The 15,955-nt window shown below is 37.9% G+C and overlaps 1 protein-coding gene across 8 annotated transcripts; it reads right to left on the reverse strand.

The window, feature by feature from the left end:
- Positions 1-1,260: 1,260 nt before the first annotated feature.
- LOC132163572 (uncharacterized) lies at positions 1,261-14,421 on the reverse strand. Of its 8 annotated transcripts, none has more exons than XR_009438320.1 (10): positions 14,292-14,421; positions 14,133-14,196; positions 13,491-13,757; positions 13,186-13,401; positions 9,259-13,074; positions 8,807-8,991; positions 8,412-8,691; positions 8,125-8,207; positions 6,317-6,411; positions 1,261-1,443 (listed from the first exon to the last, which is right to left on the reverse strand). XR_009438320.1 is itself a non-coding variant. In XM_059573909.1 (8 exons), the coding sequence occupies exons 3-7, from the start codon at positions 13,695-13,697 to the stop codon at positions 8,610-8,612; spliced, it is 4,506 nt and encodes a 1,501-aa protein (XP_059429892.1). In that variant the 5' UTR covers positions 13,698-13,757; positions 14,133-14,196; positions 14,292-14,421; the 3' UTR covers positions 8,213-8,461; positions 8,601-8,609. The 8 variants fall into 8 exon arrangements, 6 of the variants coding, with proteins under 6 accessions (XP_059429892.1, XP_059429891.1, XP_059429890.1 ...); XR_009438319.1 differs by having other exon boundaries at positions 1,261-4,457; XM_059573909.1 differs by lacking the exons at positions 1,261-1,443; positions 6,317-6,411; positions 8,125-8,207 and having other exon boundaries at positions 8,213-8,461; positions 8,601-8,691.
- Between the last annotated feature and the right edge of the window lie 1,534 nt (positions 14,422-15,955).

A 15,955-nucleotide genomic window follows, 5' to 3' on the forward strand; every position in this document is an offset into this window, starting at 1 on the left:
TGATAAACACAAAAGTTTACATTTTTGTTAACTTTATGTGTTTTCTAAAAGAAAGAGGTCAGGATGGATGCGAAGATGTCTGAAATGTTGAAAGAGTCACTTTCAACGATAAGACTTGTGTGATGAACTTTGTTTTAATTTGAACCAAAAGAGGTCGCATGCCACGTATGCAAAATTTTAAAATAAGTGGTAATCTTCTTTTAAAATGACATTTCTTTAGGTTATCAATCACTAATTTCTACTCTAGATATATCCCCTGTGCTCTTTCCTTTATTATTTTTTTATCTTAAACCTTTTCTTTATTGTTGTTTTAACAAAACAGAAGATTTTAATACAAACGGTAAAAATATAACTTAATATAAAGATGACATTATCATAATTGGCTTGTTCAGCCAAAGTTACCTACTTTTCCATCCCCACTCTCCCATGTTTCCTCTCCACTTTCTTCATCCATTTTATTTATTTTCCATGTTTTTGCGTTATTTCTCCTCCTACTCCATGCCCTTTTTCCTCTTTTAGGAGATTAAAAATGCAACTTACTGAGTATTTATGAAATCAAATCATTCATAAATACTTGGGGCTTGGCTCATGAGAAAAGTCGTTTATGTTGGTTTATTTAACAAACAAGTCAAACTTCCATTTAATTATGTTGAAATGACGAAATTTGAACCTTAAATTTTAAAATAATAAATTAAAATATTAAAAATTACGCTATGGAGTTTAACCCAAAAAACGTAGATCTCAACCTAATTAAACTAAATGCAGATATAATAATAATAATAATATCTTCGTAACTAGGCTCTCAAACATTGTCCTTAATATATATATACTTGAGATTTGATTATTTAAGTTTTAAATAAGATCAAAAAAATATAAAATTTACCCTTTTTAATTCATTGATTTGTTACAAGTAAAAATCTTGGCGATTTTAATTTTTTAGAAATTTATGATCAGAAGTTGGTCTATCTAATTATCTCAAACAATATAAACTTCGCTATAATTAAATAATAACTAAATTATTAGCACGAATTTATTGGAGTACAACATAAATGAACTAGCCATAATATTAACTTTAATATGAGAAAAATATTGATCAACTAGCATATTCAACTTTATTAAAAAAATAAATGAACCAAATTTGAACAATATAATTTAATTGATGAAATCAAGGGCTATTTTAAGTTAAAAGTGCAAAAGAGAATTTATAAAAGTAGAACTCATATGAGATACACCACCGCAACGTACGGATGTCAGACAAGGTATCAGAAAAAGGCAAGCCTTTAAATTGAAATATGGTATTTGAAGGTTTTACATATTCGCAATTCAAAGAAGTACAAGAAGCATAATCACAAGAAATAGAACCTCAATGGCCAAAACTGTAAAATCCCCAGACAGAGAAATAGCCAACGCAGGACCTCGGCACTTGCACTAACTGGTAGCCAGCTTCAAAATAAGTTAGGAAAAATTACACATACCCCCTCGTTACACCTAAATTACAATGTTCTCCAAACTTTAAATAGTTGCAATTGACCCCCTAAAATATCTGACCCTTTCACTTAGCTCCCTCCATTAAAATTTTCCTTTAAATCCAACAAAATTTTTATGGAACAACAATAATACCCCCCGAATCACATAATTAATTTGTTTTAAAAAATAAACATGAGAGGAGATTTATGGCCAGAAGAGTTTTTTTTTTTTTAAAAAAAAAAAAAATGTAACAAAGGGAGGAGAGCCTAAGTGAAAGGGTTTGGTAGTTTGGGAGGTCAATTGAACCTTTTAAAGTTTGAAGGAGACATTGCAATTAGGATGCGTGTGTGAAGGGGGCAAGTGTAAAACCCAATAAGTTAGCACTCAATAACCCATAAAACAAGTACTAGATATATACTAGAATGCCTTCTACATCAAGGAAAATGACAACAAAATGGCATGTCTATATTCCAAGTGGTAAGCTTCATAAGAAATTGTTCTCTTCAAACATCGTAACAAGATTTTAGACCCGAGTATAATCTTCTGGTTTGTTTTTTCCTAGCTTGTACTTTTTTCCTTCATGTATAGTTTTCATGTTGTACACTTTCCTCAGATGCAAGAACAATTGTTTAGATATTCCTTCACCATAGGTTTGCAGCATTCTGATGCTCACAAATTTAAAGTATCTCCTAGGATCATATTGGTTGAAAAGGGTGACAATTTAAGTCAACGATTATTAACAAGATCACATCCTAAATCACAAAGCTTATGGCCGTATTCAGTCTATTAGATCATTGAATCCTAAAGATTTGTTTTTTTTAATGGTGAGGGAAGAAGAAGCCAAAGCTTCTTGACAGCAATAATAAGTCAGAAGAGTGAAGCAATTTCAACTTGCTTCAAGAAAGAAATTTAACGGTTCGTATCAGATGGGATTGATTCAACCATAAGGTCAGAACCATTCAGGAAATTTGGGTTATCCACAACTTCAAAAAAGAAATTAGAAGGCAAAAACACCTTCGAGATATCTTTCACCATCAAGCATTTCTATGCACGCCTAAGAAAATATTTGAGATATCAATCAAAGGAATTTGTTCAAGCCTATAATTCTAAGCAAAACTTTCGTGTGGACCTGTAATTCTAACCAGCCTACGCATTTTGGGCATCAAAAACAGAATTAAGCTATTAAGTCGAACATTCAAACATAGATCCAGAGATCAATCAACAAATAACATTCTGGTCAAATAAAAATAACAAGTACTTCAAACATTTAAATGACAACAAAACCCCAAAACAATTACTGAGCACCTCCGGAAGCTCAATTACCAAGAGAATAAAAAACAGAAACAGACGAGAAATTATCATTATCCAAAATCCAATAAACATCATATTCGATACAAGTAGATAATGCATTTTCAAGAGGAAAAAATACTAATAATACAGAAGCTGGAACCAAAAATAAGAACGTCAACTCTAACATCTAGCATCCAACGAATTGAGACCCAGTAGAGTCCAATATTCACCCAGAAGTAGCATGTTAAATCAACAGGTTTTTTTCCTACTATCTAGAAGTTAGCTAAAATATCGTTTCACCATCAAGGCATTAAGATTTCTGTAGGACCACGTCTGTTAAATCATCACCCAACAAGTTCGTAAATAACTGGAAGAGCATTGTCCACTAGCATAACTATCCATAGTGTGGCTGCCCACTAAGACCTATGATTTCTATGCGCTAGATGGTGCATGCACTATGCTTGCCTTCGGCTATGCCTTCTTCTTTAGATATTTCCAGTAATTTCATGCCAAATATAGAAGAAGCTTGTGGCCTTCTATAAACAAGTATCGTTATTGTTTATTACCATCTTACCCTTATTCTTTTTGAAGAGGTATGGTAAGTATGATATTAATGCATCAAACCGTGTGGAGAGTTCCCTATGGTATATTATTTTATAAGAAAAAAGAACAAAAGCGGGAAGTGTCTTAGATCCTACTCTTCTGAAAGTTTAAGACCGCCAATAAGTATGGAATAAGCAATGTGAAACACCAACTTTTCATGCAATCTCAAAGACAGATTAAAAGCAAGAACCAGACACAAGTTATTATTTAAGATGGAATTTCTTACCCAAAAAAAAATTAGACTTAAAAACCACAAACCTGGTAAACCATGACCAAGCAGGGTTTGAATTCCACAATTGCCATCCAACTTCGAAAAGGCACTCCATAACTTCAATAAAACCCTAAATTTGGCGTGATAAAAACAATATATGACGAAAAAAGTTTATGAAAAATTCTCATAAGATCATAATGGAAAAAATCAAAAGAGCCCATTCAGAGGCGATATTTAACAAATTACTGGTATTACTATTAGTAATTATTTAAAGGTTTTTGACAGCAGAACAAGTGTCAAGAGGGATCATGGCACTGAAATTTTAAACAGAAATCACTATAATCAGATTTTTGTATTCAAAACTGTTAAGGTTTTGATACATGGCACAAGAATAGGGTTGTGGAGGCGGCGATTCTGAAAGCTGACCCATTTCTAACTTGCGCAGGTCGGTTTCCAACAGCAGACAGAGGGGCAGAGGCCCATTTGCATTTCCAATGAAAGTCGGAGGTGGGGCAGAAGTTGGTTTCCATTTCCAACCGAATTTGGACTCCAACATCCCTTTATTTTTTAAAAATATATATATCTTCCCCTGCACCCCAGCCTGGGTCCATTTGTGTTGGTGTTTCTCTCTCTTTCTCTCTCTCTCTCTCTCTCTTTCTCTCTCTAAAGAAGACTCGGTCTTTGTCTCAGATTTGGGACGAAGACGAGGCACATCTTCGTCTTCATTAGAACTCTTATGACGGCTCTGCCCAACTTTTGGAGGCGGAGGCTGGGTAAAAATGACCTCTTATCGGAAAAGAGTTGGACATCATTCTGACTTTCCAACAGTGGCGGAGGCAGAAAGTGGAAAGCTCATTTTTGCCTCCGCTACCTCCAATGCCCACCCCTACACAACATTGATAGAAGGAAACCTAAAGGAAGAGGAACGCTTGCAACTACAGAATTATCTGAAGATAATTATGGATAGTAATATTACACCAAATATGCTTTTAACACCCATTATGGAGACTTAAAAGACTGAAATCAAGGAACACAAGCAAATCAAACACAAAAAGGAGGCGCAAAAAATTAAGAAGTTAACCCCCCCAAAAAAAAGGAGCAAGCAAAAGTTAAAGTAGCAGTAACAACAGCTAGGACAGGTGGTATAACTTTTGACATTTATCTTTGAGTTGATGACTTCATCTATGTGGTTGGTTTAGTTTGTTAAAGGTCTACTTTACAGATGCTTTATTAGACTACAAGTTGATTGCCATCCATTTTTGTGATCTGGTTGCTTCCAATGGAGGCAGAGATCTTTTTTTCTCGTGACCTAATTGATGTAATTATTGCCGGTCCTCCAAGAAAATTCTCACTTACCCTTTTGTCCATCTTATGAGCAAACAATGGACATCACAAACCCCATAATCCATGATGGTTTGAACTTCAAACTGCTGCCTTCAAGAGGAGAAGTACCTCAGACAACAAAGCCATTGGTCTTTTGATGTTACCAACTAAATAGGATCACGTCTATATTATTTTTAAAATTTATTACATCTTGAATTTTGAATTAATGCTTGAATGACAACTTGATAGTTATTTAGGTTCAACCTAAAAACTTCATTCTGTTCACTACACACTAGATAGATTACTGATATGTCTACAAATTGGTTTGAATTTATACAGGTAGTTCATAAATACAAGTAATTGCACAAGTGGACAAAACCCATAAATCAGACATAGCGTTGCGCCTAAAGCATGCCATCAATCTAACCTTTAAAGTAGAGAAAGCAATTGGTCATAATCAACGGACATGTGAAGATGCCTAAAATTAGTCTCACAAATATATTAGAAGGATAATATGATTATGTTAACAAGAAGAAGTCGGTAACTATTTGGCAGGACTCGAGCAGCTGCAAATGAACCTATAAAAAAAAATCACCAATGCTGCATTTACTGATCATCTTTGACTCAGAGATTGGCAGTTCAAAAAGCAACACCAAAAAGATTAAAAAGAGCATTGGCTACAAAAAGGGCACAAGCATGTCCGAAGACTGAAAGCCCTTATTTGTCTATCCAAATATGAAGCAAAATCCGGGTTTTCTTCTTCACCCTATCAAAGTACTTAATCTAACAAAAAAAGCCTGCTCAAACTAATCCATACTTCCCTCTCTCAAGTGAATGAACAACTTCTAAGATCAAAACAAAATGGTAAGTAAAAACCTCCGTTCCTCCAAGAATATGGTAATCAAATTCTTGACCACTAAAATTATTTCAGAAGATGTAAAGCATTTTAACTTCCACTGAACTATCAAAAGTTATCCCAAGTTAACCTCATATCATCACCTCCAAAAGGAATCCTAAATACTCCATAATTCACCAGCCCAAATAATGTTATCTGAGTATCTCATGATAAGGGAAAATGAATGAATGAACGAATGCAGGATAAACCTTGAATGGAAAATCCTATTTAGAACACAAAAACCAGATAAGAAGCCTACAAACTAAATGCGGTATCCTAAAACAGTATCCAATGGAACACACTTAGAATTACTCTCAAGTATCTTACTGCTTAAAATCCAATTACAGAACCATAAAAATATAGAACTGTTTAACAAAGAATAATCAGTGTGTCAAGAAGGCAACATACAATCCCGCAACAAGTCACCAATCTCAGAAAAATCAACACTAAGAAGAAGCAAACGAAAATCAATACTAAGAAGCAAACTTTTGCTACTATGAAAATCTGCACATCTAACACATTCTTACCACATCCATAAAAGGTGACCGGGTAAACCTTTCCACTGAACTTTCATCCATTTTGTTGTCTGCTTCGCCGTAAAAAGACACGTCGAATTGAAAATCTATTGTAAAAAAAGAAATTTCACCAAAAATAAAAATTAACTTCAAACAAAGGCCTTAAAGCTTAAGTGAATTCTGATAGAATTATGCATTAGGTTTCACATTAGAAGAAAGATAATTAACAGTGAGACTAATTATAAAATAAACTACTGAAGAGCGCCTTTTAACTCAACATAATATTAAATCAGTCATTTTCTCCGAGCCACCAGCTAAGGAAGATAGAAGCTTGTAGATTGACAACCAAAAATAATCTTAGTTGAAGGCTTTAGTACATCAAGTGTCAAAGGTTGGTGTCAGATCACCAAGAATATGAAGAATAGGTGTTTCTCTATCAGTTCAAACTGTAATATAACATCCAGCTTTACAACATCAGGTGTTAAAAGGTTTCTTTCTATCGGTTCCAACCATTATGATTAAACTGACAAAGATAAAGGCCACAGTAATACTATTTTTTCATGGTCAAATATATTGGCCAAAAGCATGTGTATTTACATGAAAAATGTCTTTAACTAAGCCACCCAATATGTGCTGTGATCCCCATAATTGTCCAAACAAGTAAACATGCTAAGCCACTTCTACCTAGCTTAACTGAGTAATAAGTATGATCACCAACTGTCTTCCACTTCTACTTCTTCCTCCAGTTCTTTCTTTATTTTTGATTGTCAGTAGTTGATGTAGAAAATTCATTAACTAATCCAGACGATCAACAATGTCATTCAATCATGACTGTGTAGGGGGGTAAGTATAACTAAGCTCAATAATCAGTCACAGCCTTGGTGAAGAATAACTAAGCTCAATAATTCGTGGCTACCTGTTCAATATCTATTATTTAATTTAAGTTTCTTCTTGTGAATGGAAAGAAAGAAAGGGGAAAAAAGCTGAAAGCAAGTCAGACCGCAAAATTAGATGCTATAACTAGATATCAAGTACTAGTCTCTAGACATACTAACAAGAACTCTTGTTTTTTCTGAGCACTGACAACTTAAAATGTATAAAAAATTTCTAGCTATAAAAGGTAGTATGAACGCATATTTATTAACTTTTGAGTATTCCGGTCATGATACCAACAGTGCTCAATCGGTAAAGCATGTCTTGTAAGTTGTATGGCTGGGAGATCTTCAAAAGGATACACATAAGACCTCTCAGAACTAGATGACAACTATAAAGCTATCAGTACCATTAATCCAAGAAAAACCAAATCAACTCAATAACACACTTCTGGATACTGTTATGTACTCGTTATATAAGTAATTCTGCATTGGTGTATTACTTCTTTTTCTTCTTTCCATTGTCTGTGGTTAAAATGTATACAAAATCCCTACAATCTAATTTATACTTCCAGAACTCATTGCATCAAGAGAGTTTTGCAAAGCTAATAATCTCATGAAATTCCACCTCTCACTCTTGCTCACAAAGAATTTGAAGCATTAGAAGGTATTCATCAGACTGAACAAAGAGACGCTACAGAAAGGGAGAGTTGGTTGGTCAAAAATGAGAATACATGGTTAAACTATTTCAAAATGAAAAAGGGATTAACATAACAGAAAAGTGTGTTTCTGCATGTAATAGAAAGACCATACAAAAAGTTGGAACATGGTTCAATAAAAAATTGTATATAATCCTCAAAATGTAAGATTTCCACAAATAAGGACTCCCGTCTTCTAAAAAGAAGATGGCCGAAATCACTCAGAATAAAAGTTGCAGAGGCTATAAACCTGACACATTTTTGACAACAGAAGCAAATCACCAGCTAAACCAAGCAACCATATCAGACAACTTTATTTTTAGCTATGACACCCTGTAAGAGCACAAAGAAAATTCAGGTATAAGATCAGGAGGGTTGAACGATACACTAGCAAATGCTACTGACAAAAATTTGAAGCATTACAGGCAAGCATCACATGCACAATGAAATGACAGCAATAGAATAATTCAAGTTTCTACATAAAACTATTCCAGTCCTAAAAAATAGATTTCAGGGTCAAAAACCAACAAACTTAACTGCCACAGCACTTCAGTTCCAAAACTCATCTCCATAAACATGGCAGCAACCTGAAATGACAAAACTAACATAAACCACCCTGAAATGAGAAAAGAGGCATGAAGGGTGAATCACCTACATCACTATAGGCAATAATACCACAAACACTAAATTGAACCCAACTCAGCAATGGACCATTTTTCAGCACACCAGAACCACTTAATGCTTATTCCCACGGGCCTCAAAACTGGTACTCTTTGACTTGCTTGCATCTTCAAGTGAGGAATGGTCACCAGTTGATCTAAAAAATAAAGTAGAAACAAAAGGATAAAGAATTAGATATTTCTAGCCTATCTAATAGAAGTTCCAAATAATGAAGTGCAGAAGTGTCTATAACAAGAACGAAGATGACTTACAATTTCTGTTTCTTTGCGTTCTGCTTGATACTCCGTACCATATCCATAGCCATCTTCTGGTGCTCCCTTGTTTGTGAGTGCAATTCCAAGCCTCCAACTGTTTCACAGTCAACTTTACAGATTCGACACCATCCTGTGCTAGCCACCTTCCTCTTCCTTAGGTTACCAAAAGACCCTCCCTCTCCCTGGAGATATCCATAGCTCAAAATTTAAAACAAGGGAACTGATCTGAACAAGTAATACATACATACACAAACCAAGAAAGAGCATCCATATTACAGAGGAGAAACTTCAAACAAATTAAGACAAACTTAAAGGTACAATGAGCCTTACACAGTGAATTGAAAAGGCTTAACAAAAATGAAAGAATAATGAGTGTAAGCCTTACACAGTGAATTGAATAGGCTTAACAAAAATGTAAGAATAACGAGTGCAGAAAACTCATACTTAACTGTATTCATTCCACCATCATTTGGAAATCCCTGAAGAGAGAAACTGCTCCTAAATCCTGGCTCACCAAATCGTGGATGACCTGGCCTGTTGCCTGCACCAAAAGATTCGAAGTTCCCCAGCCCAGCCAATTCCCCCATCCGCGCATGACCAGGATAGTCACCAAAGCCAATTGGCTCTCCCAACCGCATATGATTAGGCAAGTTACGGGGACCCAAATGTTCACCCCTCCGTAAATGGCCATCTAAACCAATCATATCACCACTCCTTAAATGCTCACCCATTCGTAACTTACCAGGACCCTCAAACTCACCCCTGTGCAAATGACTGGGCAAAACAGGAAACCTGCTTTCATGGAACGAATTGCCAATTGGATCACCAAAACGACGTGATTCCCTGCCATCAAAGTCATCTTGGCCTGATTGGCCAGGAAGGCCTCCAAAACCACGTGAGGATATGCCAGGGTATTCTCTAACTGGACTTCTAGGAGTCGGACCATCCATGTGACGTCGAGCATACCCACTAACTGGTCCAAGAAAATCTGGATGATTACGAGCAGAATCTGGCAAACCAACCGGTCTCTCTCCTCCATCATAGGAAGGCAAGAATCTTGAATGGGCACTGCCAGCCCCAGGATCCATTTTCAAACCAGTATCACTATTTAGCCCATATGGTCCCATGTCATGGGGCCTTGATGAATAACTCCCAAACTTAGGTATAGGTTCAGCGTCCAAACGAGAAGTCTTGGGGAATTGATTGAGATTGTCCTCAAACTCTCCTCGATCTGTAACATGTCGCCCTAGAACGGAATTGGAACGCTCATCTGGGAAAGGTTTCAATCTATCGTCCCGCAATCCAAGTGTCAAAGAGGACTCAAGGCCAGGGGGGCCATTACTTCGCATTACACCAGAAGGCTGACCAACTGGACCCTGTCCCAAAGACCCAGGAAGATGTGGATCAAGTCGTCTACCGTCCATGTAGCTTGGTCTATTATGTGTTAAAAATTCAGCTTCCATTGGATTAGTAGGGCGCTGCTGACCCATCAAACCTTCAGGGCCATGTGGTGGTGCTCTAGCCATCATTCCAGCATGTGAATCAATTGCACCAGGAGGTAGCGTACCAAATACCCCTCCAATGGATTCACCTTGAGACATTCTGGAAGCCGCAGCAGGGTTAGAGAGTGCATGCCCTTGACTTCGAGGCCCTTGAGGTGCAACAGGTTGCGGTTCAAAGTTCTGCTGGGGAAAACCATAATAACCTGATCCCCTCCCAAAGGATGCTGTGGAGCCAGGGCCTGAGATGCCACCAGGAGGAATTTCAAGACCTTGAGACTGCTTAAACACAGGCGGCTGGAAATGCTCAGGTACATGCCCATGTCCCTGAGGCCTTAATTGAGTGGAAGGGTGCCCTGCTGCATGTGTATGATGCGGGAGCACAGGAGGAGGCGTTTGTAACAATGGAGCACCAGGCCTTTGCTGGAGAGTAGAAGGCCCAAAATGCCGTCCCTGATCAGCAATTGGGCCTGGGTGAGAAGACTGTGTGAATGCCCCAGATTGCACCTGACCAGGTGGAGGAAAACCTCTGTATTCATCAACTCCAGGGCCTTGAGAAACAGCTACTTTGGGGACAACATTCTGAGCAGGACTACGGGAGACAGGAGCTGAAGTCATGGACAAGGCTTGTGAGGCTTCATCAGCACCAGTGGAAGGGTGCTGAATCCCACTGGAATCCTTCTGCAATATCCCGCTCAGTTTTTCCATATGTGCAGATTCATGGAATGCTGGATTTTTCAGAAGAGGATCACCCTGATTTTTTCTGTCTTCCATGGCAGAATTGTCCAAATGTTTTGGGCTAGCATTAGAAACATCTTTCTTGACCTCAGCTTCAAGTTCACCTGATTTACCAACATTTAAGTGCTCTGAATTACTTTCTGAAGCCTCTTCCTTCACCATCCGTTTAACAAGTTCTCCATTTTCCACTGCACGTGATTCAGGTTCTGCATCACCATCATCCTTAGCCTTAATATCAATTTCAGATTTCACAGTTTTTACTTCACCAGCATCAGCTCCCAGACCAGATGCAGCATCCAATGAGACCTTTTTCACAGCATTCTCAGAAGATGATCCAGGTGCTTGATCACCCACACTTTTCTCAATTACGTGATCACCTTTCTTTATGGACATTGTTGGCCTTGAAGTTGCCCCAGACTGTTGTTCAGTAGACAATTGGTTGTTTCTGAGCACATTGTTCTGATTTGCAGATGGTTGGCTTGCACCAAGATGCATAGGCCTAGCAGCATATTGTGGATATGGCTGTGATTGTACTCCAGGATTTGGCATCATGGGTCTTCCAGCAACATTTTGAGATCCGTGTGGTAATGCTACATTCTGCTGCATTTGTGGATAGGCATGAGTATGTTGTGGATATGAATGAGGCGGCCCTGGGGGCCGCAACTGAGTGGGGGTGGGCATCTGCTGCTGTACAAATGGACCTTGCGGTACAAAAGGCTGCTGATGCTGCACATATTGCTGAGCCATGGGCTGCTGAACTGGCTGCATAACAGGGTGCTGGTGGATTGGATGTCCAGATTGTTGAATTGGCTGCTGTTGTGCAGGAGGAATGTTTTGAACTTGACCAGGCAATGGCAACAAAGCCGCCTGTTGCTGGTTTGGAATTGTAGCATGAGAAGGGGGTGGACGCATAGGAGGATGTTGTTGAGGGAATTGACTTGGCATCTGACCAGAATGTTGAGATTGTGGCTGAGGCCCACCTTGAGGGTGCATGTGCATTTGATGTTGTTGTGGGGCTACTAGATGCATTTGCTGCTGAGGCTGAAGTTGAGGCTGAGGATACGATTGATGGCCCGTCACAGCATGGGCAGATGGATGCTGCATCTGAGGCTGGGCATTAGGATTTAGGTTGGGATGTGGCTGAGAATGATTTTGAACTGGCACTTGTAGCTGGGCTTGTGAATGAGGTTGGGGTTGAGAAGGGGGATGTTGATGCACCTGTTGTTGAATTTGAAGCTGTGGGTGTTGCATCTGATGATGAGGCTGCTGATATTGAGGCACCAGCACATGTTGTTGTGGATGAGGTTGGGTGGCATGGGGCTGAGCTTGGGGAAATGGCTGAGGATGTGGGTGGCCTGGGGCTGGCTGATGAGTCTGCGACTGAATTTGAGAGTGTGGCAACACCACAGTTTGTGCTTGCTGTTGCAGGTTAACTTGTGCATGGTTCTGAAGTTGAGAAACCGCTGGAGCTTGAATATGTGGATGTGATTGAGATTGTCCAAGAGGCTGAGGTTGTGGTTGGGTTTGAAGCTGGACATGAGGCTGAGGATGAGGCTGTGCTTGGGGTTGGGGCTGAGGCTGTGCTTGGGTTTGGGTTTGGGGCTGAGGCTGTGCTTGGGTTTGGGGCTGAGGCTGACCAGTCCCATGCAGTGGATGAGCTTGCAAGTTCTGCTGAGGGTATTGCGGAGCTGCAGGCTGTTGATAGGGATAGTACTGCTGATAATGCTGTTGATAGGAGTCATATCCAGGATACTGCTGGTAGTATTGCTGATACTGTTGTTGTTGCTGATACCACTGTTCTGGAGTTGGCACAGCAGACTGAACTACAGCTTGTGCTTGAGAATTTGGGTTTGCTTGCTGATTAGGATCCTGTCCAAGTGTAGTGGCTGCAGTAGTTTGAGAAGTCTGGGCCTGAGGAGTTGTTACTCCTGCCTGAGTGCCAGCCTGAGTTTGATCAGCAGTTGCAGTTCCGCCAGCGCCTGAAGTGTCCTGAGCACCTTCTGCCTGCTGTACCTGGGGCTGCACACCCTGTCATCATACAAATAAAAAATGTGAACCAAGCTACCAAAAAAATAAGCATAACATGTTTCTATTCATCCAAACGAAAACTAAAGGAAAATAAAATTTTGCACCACTCACAGGACAATTTTGTGCATGTTCCTGTACTTGACGATGCACGATTTGAATCCCACACCTGTTGCATACAACAGGAGAATTGCCAAATGCACATCCAGCACAATGTGACGTGCACTCAGATAAAGGCCCCTGCCACGTACATCCACTCCTATGGTAGAGACAATGAACTGCTATTTTGCCAATGGTTTCAGCAAGTGTTTTATTTGATTCTACAAGTGGCTGCAATGAGCAGTTATCAGAAACATTTTATCAGTAGATAAGAGGAATAATTGCAGTATAATGAAGACCACGATAGTGAGAGAAAAAACCTTGGAATCTGCTTCAGTTATCAAGTAGCCATCATAAGGACAAGCCCGAGTAGTACTCACAACATATGTCAAACAGGGCTTGCAGTATAAATGAGTGCATTGTGACTGTAATGCCTCGTTTGGGTATACAAGCAGACGACAGACAGGGCAGAAATACTCTCCAGCTAAAGTTTGAATGTTTAATATGCACTCATTATCAAATCCCATTCTGACCTAAAAGAACAGCTTCAGCTCCCACAGTGCATCAACGCTTTCACCTACATACAACTTTTACAGAAATATTCTCACAGCCCTTCAAAAATGTCCTCACAAGCTGAGCTGATTCAAGCAATCCCTTAAGAATGACACTAACAATAATAAACAATTTTATCAATAAAATATTGATTACATGTCGATAGTAACAGGTCCACCAACTCCAGATTCCATTAACAACTACAAAATAAACCCGAAATTTTTTGCCTAATGGAAATGGAAGATAATACATATCTTGACAAAACTAACGAGGCTCACTCAAGCAAGCAAATACAGTAAAAGACTCTAAATCTTCTTTTTCTTTTTCTTTTTTACTTCGTCGATTTCTTGGCAACCAAACGATGTACAATGAAAGGATACAATGCTACGCTGCAAGTATAAATCCCATACCTCAAAATTATCCCAAATAACGTCAAACTTCGATCGATTACCCTAAACCCTAATCCCGCTATACCTGTCAAAAACAAAGGAACCCAATAAAATTAATTTAGGGTTTTAGAGATCGAATTAACTCAGTGTATAATAAGCAAAACAGTTAAGGAGTGCGACCAATGAATTGGAGAGCGAAGATTGTTAGGGTTCGCCGGAGACTATTCGAGGCAAATGATTCCTTAGGCAAAGCTGAAGCGCAGAGAGACAGCGGAGGCAACCAGAACAGAGAGGGTAGGGGCAAAGGCGGTGCTTATATGGTTACATAAAGTGATTATGCCAAATGCCAATGGCCAAATGGCCTTTTGCTGTGCTAGCTTGGATTCCCAGCTAAGGAGTGATGACGGCGTTAGGATATTGCCCTAACGTCTACTGACGGCGGAAGTTCCAAAAATCTCTTTTTGTCTTTTCAATTTTTGTTTTTTCTGAGCATTTTTTCCATTCCATTTTACCCTCTTTTTTTTTTTTCTTTTTTTAGAAACCATACTCAAAACATCAAACACCTGGAAAATGCAAAACAAAAACAACGGCAACTACTCAAAACTAGGATTGAACACCGCTAACCGTCTAATCACTTTTGATAGCGGTTATATAAAATTGCTAACCTAACATTTGAAAAAACTGTTTTATATATATATATATATATATATGAAATGGTGTTATTTTGATGTTTAAATATATAAAAAATGTATACAACTCTATAAACAACGTGTATATAGTAGAGTATTACCGTAAAAATAATAATAACAATACTTAAGAACAAAGAGGAAATAATGGCTCTATTTGTTAATGTGTTTTATGAGCAATTTTGGTTTTTTATTTGAAAAAGTGAAATTTCAAACTAGTGACATGCACTTCATAAGGCGTGATCCACAGCCAATGGAACTACCCATTGGGGATAGCAACGGTTAACATTGAATCAACTTACATGCCTTATTTTTAGAAGCTTTTAATATGAAAAATATTTTGAGATATTCAATCTTAATTGTTGCTTAAACTACAACATACATCTTGTTATTAAAATAGCAGTATGTAAGCTGGATCCTTTTTGTATAATCGAGGCAGTAAACTATATTACTTCAATAAAACAAAAGCAGTTTAAAATCAAAATTTATTGTCTTGGTTATACAAAAGCAAATGGCATTTTATAGACCATTGAATTTAATGAACGCTATAATTTCGTAATATGAGAATCTCCAATTTTGAGTAATTGTAAGGAATCTGAGTCCTATCTTCCACTCTAGCAAAAACATAAATAGCTATATTTTTTGTTAAAAATAAACGATAATTTTGTATACAAATAAAATAAAGTGAAAAATACAACACACGCACACACACACACATATATATATATATATATAAAAGAAATGCTACACATCCCAAATTTTATTTTCAAATGATATGTCACCGTCTTATGAGATTTACTTATTGTGGAAAGTGTGTCACTAACTCATGGAATAGTGACACTGACACATTATTTTGGAACCAATTTTTTGATAAAAAATTTTGAATGTTTAGCGTGTGTGTGTATATATATATCAACCCACCCAACGCTATTGGGCCGAATTGCTCAGGTTCACTCAGTTTTTTTTAAGACCCCTTCAATGGGCCATAACCCATAGTGGACGAGGGGTACCTACGTCAATTAGTGCTTCGTTAAAATTTTATTCTCTATTTTTTTTTTTTATTATTCAAAACAAAAATATTGACAAAAAAACCTAAAACGCAAAACACTTAAATATTATTTTAATATTCATGTCACATCATAACATTTTAAAAAATAA

This window comes from Corylus avellana, chromosome ca10, assembly GCF_901000735.1.
Source record: "Corylus avellana chromosome ca10, CavTom2PMs-1.0".
In the NCBI taxonomy this organism is placed as follows: domain Eukaryota; kingdom Viridiplantae; phylum Streptophyta; class Magnoliopsida; order Fagales; family Betulaceae; genus Corylus; species Corylus avellana.